The sequence below is a fragment of the Clarias gariepinus genome, chromosome 21, assembly GCF_024256425.1.
Source record: "Clarias gariepinus isolate MV-2021 ecotype Netherlands chromosome 21, CGAR_prim_01v2, whole genome shotgun sequence".
NCBI classification, from domain to species: Eukaryota; Metazoa; Chordata; class Actinopteri; order Siluriformes; family Clariidae; genus Clarias; species Clarias gariepinus.
In genome coordinates this window covers 5,418,263-5,442,003 of record NC_071120.1, presented here as the reverse complement: position 1 = coordinate 5,442,003, position 23,741 = coordinate 5,418,263, and the positions used below count along the sequence as shown (strand labels likewise).

The following is a 23,741-nucleotide window of genomic DNA, read 5'->3' as shown; positions in this document are numbered from 1 at the left end:
TCTTTTTACGGAGATGATGTGATAAAAAATGACAGGATGGTCTCGGAGTTTATGAACAGATATCAGAGTTGTATAAGGAATCGTCGGGCGGTTCTATTTAATCACACTGTCTGCTCTCTAAAGATGTTCACCGAGTGTCATAATATGTAATAGTTTTTTTTTTTAAGTGTGTGTGTTTGTGTGTGTGTGTGTGTGTTACACCCGTTTATTTTCTAATATTTATTTCCGTAAACCTATATATATATATATATATATATATATATATATATATATATAAATATATATATATATAGTCAAAAAAGAGTGTTATCCCCTTTATTTTTTATAAACCTTGATATGCAGTATAATCAAAAGACTGTGTTATCCTTTTCTATTTTATTTCTAATATTTTAGCTTCATTTACCTTGATATATATTCAAAAGAGTGTTACCCCTTTTTAATTTCTATTTTATTTCTAATATTATTCTTCATATACCTTGATATATAATTAAAAGAGTGAACATAAAAATAACCCTTTTTAATTTCTATTTTATTTCTAATATTATTCTTCATATACCTTGATATATAATTAAGAGTGAACATAAAAAAGACATGATATATTGTATTCGAATCAATAAAGATTTTATTTTCAAAAGGATAAAAAACAATGTGTTGTTTATGCACTCAATTCATTCATGAAATATTAAGCCATCGCGGCGAGATATTTACGAGTCGGCGCTTTTTCCTCTTCTTTTCAAATACCCATAGCGGTGGTGTCTCGGCCGTTTTCGCACGCGTTGCCTGATGAGGCGGCGAGGCGGTGGTATCAGCGTCGTAACTTTTACCCGACGAGCCGTCCGCGCCACCGTCTTTAAGCGATTCAATGTCCCGCCGCGCTTGGTTGTTGGGGATGATAGACAAGGGGATATTCAGGATCGAGAGTGTCTGTGTAAAAGCGTTCCAACCCGCGGGGCGCCTGATAAGAGACATCTTCCGTGTACTTATTAAATGTTTCATCAAATCAACTATGTGGGAACCGTTAATCACACGCTTCTTAAAAATAAACTCCCCATTTTCGTTCCACTTCCCAGGCCCTGAGGCCTCTGATATCTTTTGTAAAATATAACCTGCATTCCTTTTGAAACGAGGATTAACGCAGTCGATAACGTCGTTTAAAATAACGTCTTTCTTTCTGGTCCTCGACGCGCCCTTCAGATTCTTTAGGTAAAGTAAGGGTGATCTCTCGAGTCTCCACTTGCTTCTGTTTCTGAAGATTAAGGTATCTTTGCAGGAGAACGTTGTACTTTTTAATTTTCTCGTCGGGTGATAAGCCTTTCTGATCCAGGATCTCTCTCATCTTCTGATCCAGCTCATTCTTGGCCGTCTCTCTGATATTTTCACCGTGCTTAACCTTGTCGTTTAGTTGGTTTAGTTGTTCAGGGGTGATGAGATACATTTTGCGCGAGGTCATTGTTTTATTTAAAAATAGCACCGCCGATCAGTTGCGCTACGAACGGTAGAGCCGTGGTAAGTAAAGGTAGGAGAAAACCGCCTGTTTGAAGAATTTTTCTTTTCTTCAATACGGGCGTCTTCTTATCGAAGATCAGTCTAATGTGCTTCTTCTGTCGCTTGAGTTTCTTATACTGTTGTCTCGACACGGGGATATTCCCTTTCAAGAGGTTTAAGGCAATCTCGCACAGAGCTGTAATGACATCAGTTGAACACGTTTCCAATATAGCTTTACGCTGACGCGGAGGAATGGAGACTAAGGATCTGAGCAGGGGCATGTTTCTTTTCATACGAGCAGACATTTTATTATTATTTTTTTTAAATGATTACTTTTTCTTGGGTAAATATACACAAGCCGTCTCTGCGGGTAGTAGACCGGCTCTTAGTCTGAAGCGGTCTGGATAAGAGGGTGTCAAGTCTACTAATAAATAGCCATGGGGGTTATTTGTAGCGTCTTCGTAACTCTCCAAAAAGAAGGCCCTCTGCCTTGGTAATATCTGATTTGCTAATATAGACATTTGCAGCTTGTCACGAGGGTTCTTAAATAAAATAAGATGAGTACAGTTTAAGTTGAGGGTTCTACTGTATTTACCTTTATGAAAAATGTTCTGAGTCAGAAACATAACAGACATATTCCTGTGATGACGATACTGTGTGAAAATTTTAACAACTTCGGGATGATCGGAGGCTTCCAAAACGACGTCGTCCAAAATAATCAGATGATTTTTATCTTGAGGAAAAATTTTTTATCATCAAACGAATCAGGCAGACCTTCTAAAAATGTTATCCTTTTATTCAAGATTTTTTGCATTTCACTGTACATTGGCTGAAAACACGTGTATATCCATACAATATTATCAGGCTGTGTATCCAAAACATGTTTACAATTTTCCAACACGTTCTTAACAAAGAATGTTTTCCCTGACCCACTGGGTCCCACAACCAGACAGGAAAATGGTAATTTTAGTCTAGGGTGGAAAACCATTTCCTCTGCGACTTCGAAAGGTAACCAAAAGGTAAGCTCGCACCTCCGGTCAAGAGACGTCTCTTGTCAAAAACGACACGAAACTTTTTCTCGATCGAGGAGTTTTTTAAGCGAAAACCGTTCTTCTCGCGAACGATGGTGTGTTGCGGCGTCGTGAGAAAACTCTCGCGTGAACCACCGATATAATCTTCAACGAGGTCTTTCACGGTGTCGAAGTTGATTCTTTGACAACATTCGTACGTCTGTGTGATGCCTTTAACACGCAGCACTACTTTAGACGCTCTAGTCTGATAGGCGTAACTTGTAGGACCGGCAGAAACAAATTCTTTTATCGTATCACCGTCCAACTCGTCCGTTAACTGACCTAAATAATTCCCCAGCTCGAGAGGGGTCTCACCTTCTCTGGTTATATAAATCAGGCTGTCGGTGTCATAATACAAGACTCGCTCTTGCAACTGATCCAAATAACCATACAGTGTCATTCGGCCGTAGCCCATTGTAAAGGCCGCAATAAAAACATTATCTGTTTTGTTGGGGGGAGCGATACAACGCTCGCTGTGCTGCCATTGTAACATCGCGACATTCTCGTTTAGAAAACTAAAATAGTTAACATTGTAATTACCTGAAAACATGTAATTAAAAAAGATTTCAGGATTATTTGAGTTCGGTGTTAATCATGTTAGAACGCTGAGCGAATTTACCCCAGAAGCTGTTCAGACAGAGTTTAGCCACTTGTCTTCTGGCAGGGTTAAATGCGATTTTGGTGGCGTCTAACAGAATTCCCTGCTTAGGGTTATAGTCGGCTATGTAATGTTGTTTACCCTCCTCGTCCGTAACCTCCGATGGATATCCGCTTGCCTCTTGTTTACCTTGTAAAAAAGTTTTAATGTAACCATTGAAAAGGTCGGCACTCTTCTCATTAAAGTGCCATACCTCAGTGATCTCAGCTATTACATAACCCTTGTCTAAGGCTAGAGTAAACTCAGGCGTTACCCAGACCCCTGTCAATGCGCGTTCCTCGTCAGTGTGTGTGCAAGAACTTTGCTGGAAATTCAGGTCGGCGCATGTACGGCAGAGAGTAAAAACCAAACGGCCTTGAGCCGATCTATAAGGTAAAACCGGGAAAAATAAACCTCTTGGCGGGTAAACTCGAGCTCTTATTAATCCGAAATAATCGCGGGGGTTTCCGAAATCCTTAAAGATTATTTCAGGATGACCTACCGGATACGTAAAAGAATAATTTACATAGGGGTAGAGGGACGTCACGTCTACATACCTCACGCTTTCAGAGGGACTCGTCGTGTAACGCAATCTTACGGGCCAGGTCCGGCCACCGTACAGCGCATCGCGGGGGGAGAGCGGCTGAGGGGGATTAAAGCTTTTAAGAAAACTCTGCAGACCTTGATGGGTCTGTTTCATCTCGACCCACGTATGCTCTCTTATAGCTTGACTTTCACCCCGTGCGTATGTTGTAAGCGCCGCAGTTTCTCCTCACTCTCCTCGTTCATGCATTCGTACGTTTTACCCGTTAAAGGATTAACGTCTTGTGGAGAAAAGCATTGCGTACAACCGTGATAAAAACAACCCTGGAACTCATAAACTGTCGGCACATCGTTTACCACGGAGTAACCATCTACAAAATACCGCCCCAGCTTCTTTTCGCCCGTGTTCAGAGCATGTTGGATAAATATATTTTCGCTGAACATTACCCATTCTAACCATTGAATACCAGCATCCGAATATCGTTTATACTGTTTCCTGTAATCGTTGGGGGAAGGTATAGCGATTGTGCGTTCTTCTAGGAAATGAGTGCAGAAAACAGACATACAGGCCGACGCGATGGTGGCTGACTTAAAGGGATCGACCCCGGCCTCTTCTACAAACTCTTTTCTAAACTTTGAGCAAGCCATCCTGAGTATTTCGGTATCGTTCCTGCAATAATACCTGGCTTCCTCCCTAAAATTGAAGGCTCCTCACACACGGTGCTATACCATGTCAGAAACTCGCTTCTGTGTTTCTCGGTCATCTGATCGACGCCGTAATATTCGGGGCCAGGGTAAGCACCTACATATGTCAGATTCGCCTCGGAGCTGAAACGATGTGGAAAATAGCCTTTAACCTTTTCGGAAAAACCCAGGGCTTTTGGAAGCTGCGAGAGAGGGAATGGGAGAAAAGACGCAGAGTCGATAAATTTATGTTTATAATCGGGCTCTGTGAATAGAATCACTTTACTCCCCTGCATAACGATCTCTGGTTTTATGCCAAGGTCGATCATTGCGTTGATTATAATGTACCCGTCGAATCCTTTTGAATTATGAGCGACAAAGATGGCTCGGGTGTAGCAGGGCTAGTAGCCTCCTGAAGCGCAGAACAAATTCTTTAGCGCAGTCAACCCCGTCAGCACACCACTCTTTACCCGCCAGTGTTTTTGTGCTCACGAAAAACGGTGTGTGCGTGCCATCCCGGTTTGGAAAGGTTTCAAAATCGTAAAACACGATTTTCCTTGTGTAACATGAAGAGACGAGCATAGGGAGTATGTAACACTGGTGCCGGTCTGCTTCTGAAATAAACTCTGTTTTCTGACCGCAAATCTGACACTTGAAGCCTGGACATTCGTGAGGTTTTGAAGGTTTAGTTAAACTCACAGAATACAATCTTTTACACGTTAAGCATTTCTTGACCATGTCACATTGACTCGCGTAAACACCGGCTCTCGGATGCCAATTTTTCTCCTTATGTCTGGTTAAGCAGTAAAGAGAGCGACAGGATCTATTGCACTTGTGACACGTTATATATTCCGGTTCGTGATGGCTGCACCCCGAATCCAGACACACGTTACAATGACCTTCACACATGTGCGACAGAGCGTTTTCGTAGCCCTTGTAGCAGAAATCGCAGACCTTACGCACACCTAGAAAAGCCGCGACATTTTTTATACCGTAGTTATGATTCTCAAAGAGAAATAAGAACAACGTGGTGGATTTTTGAGGGGTAGAAGTATGGAAATTAGCCAGTGTCTCTCTCTCATCGGTTCTGTAAAACACTACAATTTTACAATCCAACACACGTTCGAATTTAGGTATGTCTGAAAAAGATACAGGGGTATGCTCAGACAATCCCGCTTTTATCTGAATCTCCCAACCGAGCGTTTCGGCTGCAGCATCAGTGATCTCGGGTTGAATTAAATAAGCTAGGTTGATGGCGAAGCATAACTGATCGGACGGATTTTCTACTAAATAGAGCAATCTCTGCTTCTTTTTAAGGATTTCACAGTCCAACGTTTTTTTCAACAACCTCTTCCCCCCGCCCCGATGATTTCTAACAATCTGAACAACAAGCTCTAGGGTCTTATCGCATAACACCGACATGTTAGACTGAACTAAGCGGTCTAGTAAATCCTGGAAAACCGACAGATCGGCTCCTTCGGAGACTTGTAGCATGGAAGCGAGACCGTTTCTCAGACTCTTGCCTCTTAACTCTAGCTGTATCACGTCTCCCTCCTGAGCGTATGAAAGCGCTTTATCGACTATGTCATACACGCCACCCATCACGTCCCCGTAAAAAGAGCCGTAATCTGCTACCTCGCTCTGCGGTAAATTTAATAACTGTCTTATTTCTATATTATTAAATCGTGACCTCGTCACCACCCGGGGCTCGTCTGAGGCAGTCTCCGATGGGTTATTAGCGCTACTTTGATCATTAGAGCATGGGGGATCAGCGGAGGGTTCTACTATCGAGGTGTCGAGATCGTCACCTCCTCTTCCTATTTGCTCTGTTTCGAGCCTCTGGCTAATGTCTACTGATGAGTTTACAGGATGAGAAGGGGGCGAAACAGAACAGGGCGGATCTGTGGAAGCTTCCTGCACAAGATTGTTTATGCTTGCCAAATGAAGTTACGTGTTTTCTATTTGCGCGAGTCGTGAAGCTAAAGACTCGGGCGCGTTATCTGATAATAATTGGTGACGTGCGTGATCTGGTGATGTCGGTGATTGGTGATGTTGTACGTCCTTATTTACAGACTCGGGCTGTCGGAGGGATTTTAGCTGATTTATCAATGACTGATATTCTATTCGCTGCTGATGATTCGTTGTAGAGGTTACCTCGTCATCTTCCGAGCCGCGTAAACCGTTTGTTAACTGTAGTAGCGCAGCTTCTATTTCAGAAAGCTGAAATGTCAGAGACTCTTTATCTGTTTCATTGTTTATAGAGTTTATGTTATGAGTATTTACAGAGTCTGGACGGTGAAGGGATAATATCTGATTTATTAACACTTGATATTGTTGGTGATCCGCAGCGTCGGTGTTAGGAACCGAGGGAACGTTTATTGATAGTGTGTGTAACTCTGGTTGGGAACCCCATGAATCAGACAGAGACAACGTCAAAGAGTGTTGGTTATCATTATTTACTAGCTCATTTTCCATATCTAACATTTCTGTAAAGTCAATGGTAGCAACATCAACATCATCAACATTTACATGAAAGGCCATACTTTTCAACATAAAAAACACAAGCTTAAACACAAAAAATAAAATAAAAATAAAAAAACACCCTGGTACAGAAAAAAAAAAAAAAAAAAAAATCAACGGAGAAGCGAGTGCAAAGTTGCGCTAAACGTAATACCGATTGCCCAGAAAACCTCTTCCCTCGGAGGCTGGTGATACGGTGCTGAAACGCTCCTGTAGCTCAATCTTCTTCAGATTCAGCACCCGGCTGCTCAGATTGTTCCGGCAAGGAGCTGCTTTTAGCCCCGTTCAAGGTTTGCTCGGAGGCTTCCGCTCCTCCTGCTGTAGACCCGTTCAAAGTTTGCTCGGGGGCTTCCGCTCCCCCTGATGTTGGTACCTCTAAGGGTTCGGGCTCAAGGACGCTCATCAGCTCAATGTCTTCTACTACTACCAATGAAGGAAAAAAAAGAGTAACCTTTTTTTTTTTCAATGCATCAACATAAAAAATTAAATAGATAAACGAGTAGAAAATACCCCACCGTAAATAGGATCAGACTGCCTCTGTAGATGAGGCGGATCAGACGCTTTATCGGATATTCCGTCAGCAGCAGTTTCTGAAACATCATATAGGTAATATTATTTTAGGGTAATATATATATATATATATTTTTTTTCCCTCTAAATCACAGTAAACTCACCGATAACCTTAGGTGTAGATCGCGACGGCTCCGTTGTTTTAAAAATCAATGTTTCTAATTCTAAAAAATAGTGAAACTCAGTTTAGCTACAACAACAACAACAATTTCTCTAGAAGGTAAAAAAAAATAAATATATATACACAAATACATAAGAGAAAAAAAAAAACTCACCGTCTTGCCAGCCGGCTTCTGATACAGCGTCGTAAGAATCAATAGTCAGGTTGTTTACTGCGGAGTTTAAAACGAATTCTTTTTTTTTTTTTAAAAAAAGGACAACATAAAACTAGTGTAGATAAATAACATTTGAATCTAGTCTCTACCTGGAGCCATAGCGAAGACGCGAGAAGCGAAGACACGTTGTTATTTACATACATTGTATGTTTTTTTTTTTATACAACCTCATAGCACACCCCCGAGAACATAAAACATAAACGGTCATAAAATAAACGTCAAGAACTTTCGCGCTACCCTGTTATTTCTTTAACATACAAGTCTACCCAATGGCCATAATCGCTCCCTAGAGATCGATCATAACATAGTGGTTGTTAACACTAACAGTGAAAGTTTTTCCTTAAAGATATAAAAAATACCATGTTTTTATATATATATATATATAAATTAATTTTAATTTATTTTATTTTTTACTCTACTTTTGACTTTATAAGTATAGGTAAAAAACAGTTAGGCCTACAACCCATCTCCTTAGAGCGACGCCCTGCTAACCATCAGAGCATTTCTGTCCCATTAGGTCGTAAGACATTTTACATTGATATTTCACGGACCCTGGCTCGCTTCTCTTTCTCTTATTAGTATTTTATTTCAGACACCTTCTTTAGCTCTATTGTTTTAAAAAGTTGTAAAACTATTTTTTTTTTTTTTGGTGAAAAAACAAGCTTTTAGATGAACGTTAGAGAAACTTACTTAAAAAAAAAAAAAAAAGAAAGGCGGAGTTTCGTCACGCACAGATCCGGCCAATCGCAGCTTCCGAAGGGCAAACCATTTTGTTTCGTTCAGTCGCTCGACAAACCCAGCGCTCATTCTGTACCAGACGAGACAACGCTGATCACGCCTCGCATGCGTATAACATCGGACAAGCTCACGCCGCAATAGTTTTTCTTCAAATCCTTCTCAAAGGTTCAGGGCTCTCACCCTCTGGTAACGCTTATTCTTCTTCTTTTTTTTTTAAGTAACTTAAAAAAAAGTAACAAGTTCTATTGGCCTCAGTCATTTAAAGTGATGCACGTTTTTTCTTATCACACTGAATAAACGTTTCCATGTTCTCCCGTTGGTAATAAATACATCTCCCCGTCTTAATAATTAAGCACAAACATCTTGAAATGAGTTCACACACTAAGCATGTTGTTTCAAAAAAAAAAAAAAACATATATGAAATAAATGAAATAAACGATGACTAAATAAATGAGTAAATACGTACATAAATAAAATGAATGAAATAAGTGAAGGAAATAAAATTAATAAAAACGATGTCTAGAAATGCTTAGGTGAAACACCCCCACCCCTCCCTGCACATTCCTAAGGTCATAAAAAAAAAACCAAAGGGGCAATAAAACTGTCAACTCTCGTTTTGACGAAAGGTTGTTAGGATATATTTTTCACACACACACATTAAAGGAAATTTAACAAGAGACATAGCTAATAACACTCGCGTGAACGCACACTAACGGAATCACTGCTTTAAAGTAAAAATAAAACAAATGAACCTGCACTTTAGCTTTAAAAAGAATTACGACAGAGCAGTGTTTCCGTTAGTGTGTGTGTGAGAGAGAGAGAGAGAGAGAGAAGGCGAGGGGAGGAGGGGTGGTGCGTGAAGGGGCACGGTGTCCAATGATGCGCGCAAACAAAATGCAGGCTGACACGGAGGCAGAGAAAATGGATTTTTAATCTCTAAAGACACTAGCTTTTGCTTTACACGTGCTCAGTAAAAATGCGCACATTATAATAAACAGTACATGTGCGCTCTACACACGCACTTACAAACACAAAATAAAATGTTTTACACACACGTGGTCACAGTGTTATAGTAAACAGTATAATGTGCACAGATGTTGATTATACAAGTAAGGGATGTGCACTAAGACCCAGCAGGGGAGACGATTACCCACAATTCCAAGAGAGAGAAAAAACGTTGTCTCAGTTGTGATTATGTGACGCTCGGCATCAAAACAATAAGTGCATGCGTTATACATGATACTTGGTACTCGTAAACCAAGACTTGTTCATTTTTCAAGTCAAAATTAATAAAAAATCTTTGCTTATCTTGCGGAACACTTCCAGCTGAAAAAAAAATCTCACAATATGTATTCTTCCATGCATAATCTTTTTGTTTTACTCTTTTTGTAAAAGTGGTTGTCTCAAATTTTCTTTTGTGGAACCGGTTTTCTCTAGTTGCATTAATTTCTTTCTCATCATCATTAAAACCGGTTATAATTTATTATTTTTTAACGGTCCACATTTCTTCCTCGAAGATGATGGTACACCACTATTCTTCTAGATTTTAATAATGATTGTTTCAAGTTGTAATAGTTCCAGCAATCTCCTTAATCATTTCTTTGCTATATGCAGGACAATTATTTGTCCCTTCTGGGACAAAGTAACATCTTTTTCATGACCACAGGAACTGTCTTCTGACATGGTTGTTTAAAAAAGTAGGAGCTCCTCACTGCATTAGTTTGTGTTAAATAACTTGTTGCAGCTGAACCGTATTAATCACTGCAGTATTTATCCAGTCGAAGCATCTTAACTATTTGCTTACTGTAGTTACATTAGGGCTGGGCGATATGGCTGAAAACTGTATCACGATACGAGTGTTTTATATCAGTCAATATCGATAATTATTGATATTTTTTATGACCCATTTAAAATAAGGACCAGGAAAAAAAAATTACATTTAAGCATTTTTATTTTAAACTTAACCTTCCTCTGATCATAGTCCCCTCAGTTATTAAGACAGAAATGTCAACAACCATGTAAAACTCAAATAATTAAAATGTAAACATAAGTCTAAAGTCACAATAAACACTTAACAATTATTTTAACTTTCTCAAATTATTCAATTCAGTTCAATTTTATTTATATAGCGCTTTTAACAATGGTCATTGTCCCAAAGCAGCTTCACAAGAAAAAAATGAAAGATTTTTATTTTATTTTTTTTTAAGAAAGAAAAGAAAAGAAAATATTTGGAAGTGTGTATGTGTGAGAAAAATGTGTCTAGATAATAATTAAATGAATGAATGATGAATGAAATGTCTCTGATGAGCAAGCCAAGGGTGACGGCGACAGTGGCAAGGAAAAACTCCCTGAGATGGCAATAGGAAGAAACCTTGAGAGGAACCAGACTCAACAGGGAACCCATCCTCATCTGGGTGATAACAGATAGAAATAACATCAAGTGTGTTGTGCAGGTGAAAGTTCAATATATCAGAAGTTGTGTAGATTCAGTTCAGCAGTAGGTGCAGAGGGCAGATGGGGTCAGATCACTGGAAGCACAGGAGCAGGATGTTTAGCTCCAGCCATCATAAAGCAGAATCTAGCTGGAGCAGGTCCTTCTCAAGATGCTTTAGAAACCTCGCAGGGTTGGCCTTTGTCTACTGAAGCTGGCACAATCTCCAGATGTCTCAGGATGGGTAGAAAAATACAGAAAAGATGGAGAGAATTAGCGTAGTTGCCATTCAGGATAAGTGTAATGGAGTATGAGGTTATGGGTTGAGTTACGCGTATGCCAGATTAAAGAGATGCGTCTTGAGCCTACTTTTGAATTGGGAAACCGTGTCTGCTCCCCGAACAGTGTCTGGAAGGCTATTCCAAAGCTTTGGAGCCAAATATGAAAATGCCCTGCCCCCTTTTGTAGATTTTAAAATTCTGGGAATTACCAGAAGTCCAGAGTTTTGTGATCTTAAGGGACGTGGTGGATTATAGCGTATCAAAAGACTGGTTAGGTATGAGGGAGCTAAACCATTTAAAGCCTTGTATGTAAGTAGTACTATTTTGTAATTAATTCTAAATTGAACAGGTAGCCAGTGCAGGGATGATAATATAGGTGTTATATGATCATATTTTCTGGATCTAGTGAGAACCCTGGCGGCTGCATTTTGGACTAACTGTAGCTTGTTTATTGAGGATGCAGGACAACCACCTAGTAATGCATTACAATAGTCCAGTCTGGAGGTCATGAATGCATGAACTAGCTTTTCTGCATCAGATACGGATAGGATACTCCTAAGTTTGGCAATATTTCTAAGATGGAAAAAGGCTGTTTTTGTGATATTGGAAATATGATTTTCAAAAGACAAGTTGCTGTCTAATATCACGCCCAGGTCTTTTACTGTTGAGCTAGTAGTAACAGTACATCCTTCTAAACGCAGGCTGAATTGTGAAAGCTGTTGTGTGCTGGTTTTTGGGCCGATGAGCAATATCTCTGTCTTATCTGAATTTAGTAAAAGAAAGTTATTGGTCATCCAATCTTTTATGTCCTGGACACACTCGGTTAATCTAGACAACTTGGGTATTTCATCTGGTTTTGTTGAGATGTATAATTGGGTATCATCAGCATAACAATGGAAACTAATCCCATGCCTTCTAATGATGTTTCCCAGGGGAAGCATGTAAATTGAGAACAGGAGAGGTCCTAAAACTGACCCTTGTGGGACACCATATTTCACTGGCATTACATCAGACGGTACTCCATTTAGATCTACAAAATGGTATCGATCAGACAGGTATGATCTAAACCATTTTAATGCCTGCCCCTGAATACCTATATGATTTTGTAGGCGGTCTATGAGAATATTATGATCTATGGTGTCGAATGCAGCACTTAGATCAAGTAAGACTAATATTGAGATGCAGCCTTGGTCTGAAGCTAAAAACAAGTCGTTTGCAATCTTAACTAGTGCAGTTTCTGTACTATGATGGGGCCTGAAACCTGACTGAAATTCTTCTAGGATGTTGTTTTCCTGCAAGAATGTGCATATTTGAGCTGATACTACTTTTTCTAATATTTTTGATATGAACGGAAGGTTTGAAATCGGTCTATAATTTGTTATTTCATTCGCGTCCAAATTAGATTTTTTAAGAAGCGGCTTAATAACTGCCAGCTTCAAAGGTTTAGGGACGTGACCTAGATATAATGAAGAATTAATAATGTTTAGAATTGGCTCTCCAACTGTAAGCATCACTTCTTTTAAAAATCTGGTTGGTATTGGGTCTAACAGGCACGTTGTTGATTTAGCTGAGGTGATAAGTTTATACAGCTCTTCCTGTCCTATACCTGTAAAGCACTGAAAATCTAAATGTGAAGCTCTTGGCTGAACTAGATCATGAGATGCTATTAGAGGTTAAACCTCTGTTATTTTCTTCCTTATGCTATCGATTTTTTCATTAAAGAAGTCCATAAAATCTTCACTACTAAAATGTTGTGGAGTACTCTCTGCAGGCATCTTAGGTTTTGTTAGGCAGGCTACTGTACTAAATAAGAACTTGGGATTGTTTTGGTATTTTAACATTTTATTATCTTAACATTTAAGGTGCAAAATGAAAGAAAATGTGAGAAATTCTTAATAAAGTGCAATGAAATAGTGCAAAGTGCATTTTCTGCTTATGAAGAGGAATCATGTTTCTCTGTTACATGATTGGCTGTTAGCGTATCACTCCCTACGTTGCTAGGTTACCAGAGAGCGAGTGCCTTTGTTAATGCAACTGTCACAGGCCACCCGGATGTGGACCAGAAGACTAGCAGTTAGCCCTTGTAGCGTGGACGGTAAACCCAAACGCGGAAATAGCGCGAACAGGCAGGATAAGCACGCAAGTTATTGTAAGAACTCTCTCACGCAGAGAGCAAGCGTTTAAACAATTAAACCCGCATTCCAGCAACACACACTCAATCAGGAATTGGACCCAAAATGCTGAGTACTCGCATAAGATCCGGCAAAGCGTCAGAAACGGCATGGGCAGACTCAATGACTGAGCGATGTGAAGCACCATCTTGTCTTCTTTTATGCTTCCTGAATTGTGACTGTACTACTTCAGGGTCCTAAAGCCGGTCACGGAGCGAGTGTGCATGACAGCAACCAAACTAGCTTTGCAACGTCTGTTTTCTTTGACAAAGAATAAAAATTATCGAACATTTTATCTAACGCATTTTTTATTGATATCGATCACGTGTCTATCGCGATACATATTGTTATCATTTTATTGCCCAGCCCTAAGTTACATTCAGTCTGTGTACATGCTAATTTTAAGATGGAAAAAATGGAGGGAAAGTATATTTTTTTAGTATGCATTCACACTAGAGACTACACTTCACACATTTTTGTGAATGGTGAATTGACTGTATTCGTCTGCATTTACCGAAAGTGAGTGTCAATAAAAAAATTTATTGGGCGGTGAACAAGTTTTAGGCTTGTTTGGGATCACTTTGGTCGTTGTTCAAACATCATACATGAAACACAACCTAAGCTAAGTGTCCATTAGTTCACAAACAAGCTCACTCCTAGAGTCACTATAAGGGACCTATTCCTTTTTTAATGCGTGTGTGAGTATATTTAGGTATCTGTAGTGTCTACCAGCCCACAAACTGTGAAATTTGTCAACTGTTAGAAACGGGCCCTTCAGACTTTAAACTGCTTTATGTAACATTGAGCTGCTCGCTTAAAGTGGTCGTCGGTAACACTGTTCGAAAGAGCAATAATTGTTTGAATTGTGTGTAAATAGAAAAGAAACTCATCTAAACTTTGTGTGTGTGCAGAAGTTCACACACTACAGAGGATGCACGGCTGTGAGCTGGATGATGACGGCACCAAAAGAGGATACATACAATACGCTTATGATGGAGAAGATTACATCAGTCTGGATCTAAAAACTGGAACCTGGACTGCTGCTAATGATAAAGCTGAGAGATTTATAAACAACTGGGATCCTAAAGGCGCTGAGGCTGAATACTGGAAAGACTTCCTGGAGAATGACTGTATTGATCGATTAAAGAAGTTCATGACTTACGGCAGCAAGACTCTGGAGAGGAAAGGTATCATTAATATTATTATTATTATTATTGTTGTTGTTATTGTTATTTGCTGTAAGCCTAGTATAACGCTTTTAGTGGGGCGGGCCAGAACACACGCGCAGGGACAACAGGATAGGAGAAAAAATGCTATTTTATGAAAGGAAAAAACCAGGATGGAGGATGGAGAAATGAGGAATAGATGAGCAGGTTAAAAGGGTGCGGCTACTGGGCCTTAAATAATATCAGTGGTCAGTTAAGGCAGGTCACCGGGCTTGGTCTAAAGTCTGTAGGAGTAGATACACAGAGAGAGATCTGTCTGTCATGTACCCAGAACCATATACCACTCACTTATCATTTGATAGGGAGCTGATGACACCAGGACGGTGGATAATAATCCGCTGCCGGCTCTGGTGAGTTAAGGCACCCCCTCTTCCTGTGTGCACAGCGGTGCGGAATATGCATTGTGTCTGTTTACTCTTTGTCGAGCGAGGACCTGGCAGATGGTAAGAGGCGCTGGCTATAGGCTCACCATTACAGCACCACCCTCTCAGCTTCAAGCTCGTACTGAGCAATGAGAAGAGAGCATGGCCACGCTGTGCTCTAGCTCTGTGCAGGATTGAGAACAAGTAGTCCTGCAGTGAGAGGACCCAGGGCATGTGAGGGTTATTGATTATCTTTTTTATACTCTGTAGGGGAGCGTGGTCGGTGACCAGTGTGAAGTGACATACCGCTTAACCCTCCTTTAGGCCTCCTCACTCAGTTGCAGCATATTTCTGTTCTTCCTATTCTCATAGAGGAGTGTTCTTCCCATTGAAATCTTGGGGAGGATGGCTCTGAGCTTGTTTTCTGAGGCATCTGAATGTACTGTACCGGAAAGGGATGGTCAAAGTTGGCATTATGTGGGATGGGGGGGCTTTTGTTGTGGACTGTGGGTGGATGTGGACTGCTTCCACCCTTTTTCTTACTGGGCTTTGTACTGGTACTGTTCTTCAGTCAGTCCCAGGTGACACTTGTTTGATTAGGCCAACATTTCTGAGCTCTTTGAGGACCTTTCAAAGGTGGTGGAAGTTGTCTTCCCAACTCCCTCAGTGGATGGCCTTGTCCTCTAAATAAGCTGTAGAGTACGGCAGGTGGTGGCAGAGCATAATGTCAGTAAGACGTTCCATATAGTCCTTGAATTTATTGGGAGTACAAGTCTGATTTTAGCTTGTATGTCTTGGACGTACTCCACTTCAGCAGAGTGCTGAACGCAAGTTGCCTTCCCTTCCTCTTGGTTGTGCGAGTCACTGGCAGATGGTGAGAGATGCTGACTTTAGGCCTTCTAGATAAATACGTCTGAATACAAAATGGCACGTTTCATATTTATGTATCACAGGTTAAGTTGCAGATGCGATATGTATCAAAGTAAATGCGGTATGATTTTAAATTTTTATTTATTTAATTTTTTTGGTGTATCTAGTTGTGCAGCCCCATGTATAATTTGGAAATGCCACCAGTTTAAAGATTATTCTAAAGTCTGATGAGGAAAGGCCAGAGAAAGAGTGCTAATTATTACAACACGATTAACATTTATTAACATTGGAATTTTGAACAAAAATATTAAACATTTGCGTATCTGGCTGAACATGCTTTATGTTTCTTAACAAAGCAGGACTAAACAGGCGAGCTTGCCTTGACTAAATGCTGTGACGACTCTCATGTCAAATTTTAGGATCGCTTTTTTCTCTAGGTGAGGAGAAAGAAATGACTAAATTGAAATTGTCACATACACAGCATATGCAGTTTGATCTGCACTGAAATTCTTCTATAAATTTAATTGTCATAAATTGTAAAATATTAAACTAGAATAAAAAAAACTGCACTAAAGTACAATTAAACTAAAGATAGCAATAATCTAAAGAATTGCAATAAAATAACATTTTAAGCTGGAAATTGTTCTAATATTAAAAAGAATTAAATAGAAATTTTAATTACACTAACAGAATTTATAAAAAAAAATTAACTGAAGTTTAAAATTATAAAAAATATAGCAATCTAACAATATAGTTTGGGCGTTTCAGCAGCAGCAGCAGTATGATTTAAAACAGGAAGTGAGAAATGATATGAGATGTGCGTCAGCATCAGTCTGATTGTTCAAGTGCAAGTTAGTCTTCAGTTAGTGCAAATGAGCAGTTAGCAAACTGTATTCTGTAGTGTATGCAAAAAGCAAATCGATTGATTTTGGCCTTTGTGGAGTTCTGGTTGAGGGCAGGAACAGCCTGTGGGAAGAAGCTCCTCCTCAGACTCTCTATGCTGGCCTTCAGGGAGTGGAAGAGCTTTCCTGACCACAGCTGAGAGAAGCAGAGGGAAGGGTAGCTGAGGTCCTTCATTCTCTTCCTGGGCTTGGTCCTTCTGCTAAAGTATACCATCAACTTCTTTGAAACATTGTCCTGAATTTCAGGAGGACTTTGTTCCTCTGCCACCAGTTGTCCATGATTTTATTGTCCTCCAGTTAGGACTTTTGACTGTTGGCCCACCACAGGCCCACCACAATGGTTTTGTTAGCAAACTTGATGATGGTGTTGGAGTTGGTAGGCAGTCATGAGTGTGTTGTGAGTGCAGCAAAAAGTTTAGGACACAACCATGGGTGTCTCCAGTCTTGCGCGTAAGCGAGGTCAATACATGCTTTCACTATGTTTTTTAAGGATGGTGACAAGGCTGAGCTCAGAGGAAACTCATGCAGCGTAGCAGTAGTCTAACAGTCTTTCAGTTCCTAGTGAGGCAGGTGATGTGTTGATGTGTCCTGGTCCATACTGTAAGGCCGTGTCCATGTTAGCCTGAAGTGGAATATAAACGTCACTGACTATGGCCGAAGTAAATTCCCAAGAAATGTAGAAAGGTCGATATTTGATGGTCAGAAGCTCAAGGTTGAGTGTACAGGAATGTATGAGAGGTGCTTGTTCTATTGCACTAGCTGCTGTTAGACATATGCTGCCTCCACTTGATTTTCTCTCTGTCTCTGTGTGTCTCTGCAGTTGTTCCTGAGGTGTCAGTGTTCCAGAAACACTCTCCTTCTCCAGAGGTGGTGTGTCACGCTACAGGTTTCTTCCCCAAAGCACTAAACATCACCTGGCAGAAGGACGGAGAGGACGTGCATGAGGACGTGGAGCTCAGAGAGACGTTACCCAACCAGGATGGAAGCTTCCAGAAGAGAATTATTCTGAAAGTCTCAAGAATAAAGCTGTGGATACACAACTACACCTGCGTGGTTCAGCACAGCAGCTTGGAGAAGGAGTTAGTGCGAGAAGTACCAAAAGGTCCTGATAAACTAGAGCTGTAGAGAGTGAAAGCTGATTTCTTGCTGCAGCAGATAATAAAGACTCTGTGCTGATTTAACAGGTAGAGGAACAGCTGGAGGAACAGGTGGACCACCGATCGCTATCATCACTGCTGTAGTGGCTCTCATCGTTCTTGTCGCTCTCGTCGCCGTTGTTGCTGGAATTGTGATCTGGAAGAAGAGGAAATCTGATTGGAGGACGACAGGAACAGGTATATTTTATTTACAGAAGAGACCCCACTGTCCAGTTAATGACCGTAAATGAGCCTTTGATTCTCTAATGATATTTAAAATGAACACAGTGTTCAGTCGTAATCAGGGAGTAAAGTTCTCCATACCTACAGTACAACACATTTTTGTCAAATGGATTCCAGAAAGACCAAGAGTCGTGTATTTAGGTTGTGTTGTAGTTCTGGGCCGCTGCTCTATCTTCCAAAATAAATAGTCATGAATTTAAAAAGTGTTTAAAAGGTAGATTTGGGCTGTGATGAGGTTCACGGGGTAAAAATCAGGCCCCGTGCCTCTGTTTATACCACTGTCAGGTAAAATAAGCTGAAAACACATCATTATACTAACAACACACTGTTCAGCTGATCAGAATCCCTGTCACTCTAATGACCTGACTTTATTTAATCCCCCACACAGATTTTCAAAGTGAAATGCATATACAGTACACACACACACACACACACACACACACACACACACACACACACACACACACACGTCACCTTAAACACACACTGTGTATACACATTAATGTGAGGTTAACCTGAGGGCTTCTGCTATTAGCTCAACTGATTTATTTCTTATTTGCTTTTAATCCCTGTGTAAATCCAAACTTTAACTAATAATGATTTGTCTGTTTTATTTCCTCTGAAGGAGATTCTTCAACCTCAAGCTTACAAAGTGTGACTGTGTGACTTCCTGCTGAACTGAGAGAGTAAGACATGATGTAGTTTACAGTGTAATATGGAATAAACATCTGTGTGTGGAGTGAAAATCCAACAGAAAAGTAACATTTAGTCTCAGCTCAGAGCTCATCCTGTTTCTGTCTTAGGGTCACGAGGAGTGCGAGTTGAGGATGGAGTTTAGGGCCACACATGAGAGACTACAGAATTAAAAGTGTTGTTTTAATTATGAAAATGATGACCAAAGAAACTGAATGGTTCAATGTCTGCAAGACAAACTTTTGTAAAGCTGCTGCACTGCTGTCTATTCAGAATCTACAGATCAGTCTGACTACACCTCACAATACTGTTTACTTTTCTATTGTTCCCTGTTACCTTTTATAGTGCCTCAACCAGCATTCCGATCCCTTTCTTATTCATGGAGAAAAATAATTTTTGCTTCGAATGGATTGAAGATGCACTAATTTCAGTGTTTTCATGTTGAATGTTCTTGTAGTTTATTTGGATATGAACAGTAGGTACTTAATCGGAATGTTGTTTTTGAGCGTTTACCGCTGAGTGGCTATATAACTACAGACTGAAACCTTAGGCCTACAGTACGTTCATTGTCTCAAGGATTAATGAGCCGCAGCTCCTTTAGAGCTGCACGTAGTAGTGCATAAAATCAAGTAAAACATTGTAGTTCATTGTAGTAATTCATAATCACAGGACTAAAATTCCAGTACAAATTTAGAATTTAAATTAAATTAAATCTTATTATTATCAAATTTAAGCGAAGTAAATGTTAACACTAAGCCTTTAGATTTTATCATGTGTAATTAGAAAAGTTATAACATTAAAACATAGTCAGGAAGTTCTACTGCGTCAGGAGATGTCGATGTCATTTAGCCCTGCTTGTGTTTTTGCGTTATTATAAGAATGAAATGCAATAGGCTGTTATGATTATTTACACTCCCCCGTTGTGCTTTTCCACCGCTGGCAAAGCCTTATGAAATACAAGTGAAACTATAATGAATTTACAATCACGGTACTAAAAATATAGGAATAAATATCTGCGTTTCTTATTTGCATCGAATTTACGCAAAGTAAATGTATACCATTTATATCTAGCCTTTAGAACATATCATGTGTAACACTAGTGTATAGCCAGAAAACAGACTCGGGGTGTGCATCAAACAAAGTTTGCCAGATTAATGTGCAAAAACTATATAGTAAAACTCTATAAACTACATAGCCTTTATAAGACTCTACTTTAGTTTAATGACACAAAAACGTTATGATACTTCGTAAAATAATGAAAGTAAACAGGGTGCGCTGTTCTGTATTGTTTTCAGTGAACTTGAGTGCATCGGAAAATGAAACGACACTCCGTGTATACTCGCCTCACAGACGTGAACAATATATACTTACAGAAAGCGAAATGTCTGCCTTTATATAAACTAATGGAAAACACAATGTAATTCGTATGAAAAGTGGATTTTTGGCGCATCCACTGCTGCGGAGACTACGAGATGACATGATCACCTTCATCACTACAGCCGAAACCCAAGACATCACTTTTGCTAGTTTGCTAGTTGCTAGTTTTCTAAATAGCATGGAAGGAGAGCATCCTGAACTATAGAAGAGCTCTCAGTGCTGCTAGGTCAATGTATCTCTCCACTCTTATAGAAAATAACAAAAATAATCCTAGATTTTATTTAATACCATAGCTAAATTAACTAAAAACAAGACCACTGCAGAAATCACAACAACAACATACATTAGTGAGGATTTCATGAACTTTTTCAATAACAAAATCATAAATATTGGGCAAAATATTCAGGCTTTGAAACCAGACAATTTAAGTGATACAGATGATAAATTAATCACATCACATCAGAACCTAGAATACTTTACTCCCCTTGAAGCGAGAGAACTAATTTCACTCATCTCCTCTTCAAAATCGTCAACCTGTGAATTAGATCCTATACCGACACATTTTCTCAAGCAGATAGTTCCAGCAATAACAGAACCCCTGTTAAAAGTAATTAACTGTTCCCTCAGCAGTGGGTATGTTCCTAAATCCCTTCAATTAGCAATTATTAAACCACAATCAAAAAACCTGACCTTGACCCCTGTCAGCTTTCCAATTACAGGCCGATATCAAACCTCCCCTTTATCTCTAAAATTCTGGAAAAGTTAGTATCACAGCAGCTATGTTCATATCTACATAGGAATAGCATACATGAACTGTATCAGTCAGGATTTAGGCCTCATCACAGCACAGAGACAGCACTCGTTAAAGTAGTAAATGACCTCCTAGTGGCCTCTATACAGGGTTGTGTCACTATACTTGTGTTACTCGACCTCAGTGCAGCTTTTGACACTATTGATCATAGTATTCTCCTTCACAGATTAGAAAATGTAGTAGGAATTAAGGGAACGGCCCTTTTATGGCTCAGATCTTATTTGACTGATCGTTATCAGTTTGTAGATTTAGATGGTGACCATTCCTCATGTTCTCAAGTTGAGTTTGGTGTTCCACAGGGTTCTGTTTTAGGCCCACTGCTTTTTTCCCTTTGCATGCTTCCTCTAGGCAACATAATTCATAAACATGGTATTAGTTTTCATTGTTATGCTGATGACACACAAGTATACGTTTCAGCAAAACCAGATGAGAAAAACCAGCTTACTAAAGTTGAGCAATGTGTGCAGGACATAAGAGATTGGATGTTAATTAATTTCCTTCTGCTTAATCCTGATAAGACAGAAGTTTTAGTCATAGGACCACAAGCAGCTAGAAGTAAGCTTTCTGATCACACTGTGATTTTAAATGGCCTTTCTGTTCCATCAAGTGCAACAGTAAAAGACCTCGGTGTGATTATAGATTCAAGCCTTTCATTTGAAGCACATGTAGATAATATTACCAGGATAGTATTCCTTCACCTCAGAAATATTGCCAAGATAAGAAATATATTGTCACCAAATGATGCAGAAAAACTAGTTCATGCTTTTATCACGTCTAGGTTGGATTATTGTAACGCCTTACTGTCTGGTTGTTCAACAAGGTGCTTAAACAAGCTTCAATTAGTCCAGAATGCAGCAGCGAGAGTCCTCACTCGAACCAGAAAATATGAGCACATCACCCCTATCTTATCCACATTGCATTGGCTTCCTGTGAAATTTCGCATCGATTTTAAAATACTACTCTTGACGTATAAAGCATTAAATGGTCTCGCGCCGCAGTATCTGAGCGAACTGCTAGTGTCTTACAATCCGCCACGCCTACTTCGATCAAAGGATGCAGGCTGCCTGTCAGTACCGCGTATTATTAAAACTACAGCAGGGGGCAGAGCTTTTTCTTACAAAGCCCCAAAGTTATGGAATAGTCTTCCAAATAGTGTTCGGGACTCAGACACAGTCTCAGTGTTTAAGTCCAGGCTAAAAACCTATTTATTTAATCAAGCATTTTTATAAATAGATTTGCCTTAGGTAAAGGAGCAGATATGGGGGACTCATGGACGTAGAGTATCATGGTGAACTGGTATGTTTGGATGCTGTCCTCCCCACTCTCATTGATTACTCAGGTTTGTTGACGGTGAGGTGATTGGTTGCTTTACATCTCAGGGAGCCCTCATGTCTTTGTTTCCTTCTGGCTCTCCCTTTTTAGTTATGCTGTCATAGTTAGTCCTGCCGGAGTCTCTGCTTGCACTCTGCACTAAATATACATTCACATTATACATTGTTCGACTGTGACCATACCTAACTGTTATTTCTCCATCTCTTTTGCTCTCTCCTTTTCTGCTCTATCCTCTCTCTCTCTCCGTCTCTCCTTGTTCCTCTACCTATCTCTCTGTCAAGCTATACATGTCGCTCCTGAGCTGCCAGTGATCCAGACCCCCTCTGCCCGCTGGACCTCTCTAACTCATCCTGGAGTCCTGCTTCTGGTTGGAGATCTTATCACATGGATGCCCCAGTGTGGTCTGCCTGGAATGCGTGTGGTGACTGGGGTTGGTTCCACTCTTCCATGAAGGTGGTCCTGTCCTCGACTGATGCAGACAGCTGTTCTTTGAGGACCTGTGACTTCAGTCGCTCAATAATTCAGGACTGGAATTTCTCACAGTCCACCTGAGCCTCCAAGAACAATCTGGACTTTAATCTTACACATCTCCTCTTATACTGAACTTCCAGTCTTGCATATTATTATGCACATCAATCCCTGCTATTTGTTTTCACCCAGATCAGGATGGCTTTCCTGTTGAGTCTGGTTCCTCTCAAGGTTTCTTCCTATTACCATCTCAGGGAGTTTTTCCTTGCCACTGTCGCCATCGTCCTAGGCTTGCTCATCAGGGACAATCATATAATTTTGATTCATACACATTCACATTTCATACAAACTTAATTCTTTTGATTGTGTAAAGCTGCTTTGTGATGATGTAAATTGTTAAAAGCGCTATACAGTGGTTAATCAATCGGACTGTAGGTCCTACCGTCGCCGCGCTCGGCGGTACCGTTTGGCTTTGTGCGTTTGCTGGCTTTTACCGTTGAGTGGCGCTATATAACTACAGACTGACGCCTCATGCCTTAGTTCATTCTCTGCTGGATTAATGAGACACGGAGTTTTAGAACTGCACGTAGTAGCGGATAAAATCAAGTAAAACAAATTTATAATCACAGAACTAAAATGAGGATACAAATGTAGAATTTAAATTAAATTAAATCTTATTAGGATCAAATTTAAACAAAATAAATGTTAACACAGTGAGCCTTTAAATTTTATCACGTGTAATTAGAAAAGACGCGTGTAGGGTTTTGTGTCGTCTTATATCTTGTGTTCTTTAAATTTATAGTAGATTTATTAACTAAAATAAATGACCATAAAAATTATAACATTGTCAGGACGT

The 23,741-nt window shown here is 39.9% G+C and overlaps 1 protein-coding gene across 1 annotated transcript in view; it reads left to right on the top strand.

The window, feature by feature from the left end:
* LOC128509139 (BOLA class I histocompatibility antigen, alpha chain BL3-7-like) overlaps window positions 1-23,297 on the top strand; it is a 68,924-nt gene extending 45,627 nt beyond the window's left edge. Inside the window, exons 4-7 of the mRNA XM_053480725.1 lie at window positions 14,377-14,652; window positions 17,646-17,927; window positions 18,010-18,159; window positions 18,830-23,297. Of these exons, the coding sequence (XP_053336700.1) occupies window positions 14,377-14,652; window positions 17,646-17,927; window positions 18,010-18,159; window positions 18,830-18,870 (749 nt within the window). The 3' untranslated portion in view covers window positions 18,871-23,297. The remainder of the gene's footprint in view (window positions 1-14,376; window positions 14,653-17,645; window positions 17,928-18,009; window positions 18,160-18,829) is intronic.
* Window positions 23,298-23,741: the final 444 nt, after the last annotated feature.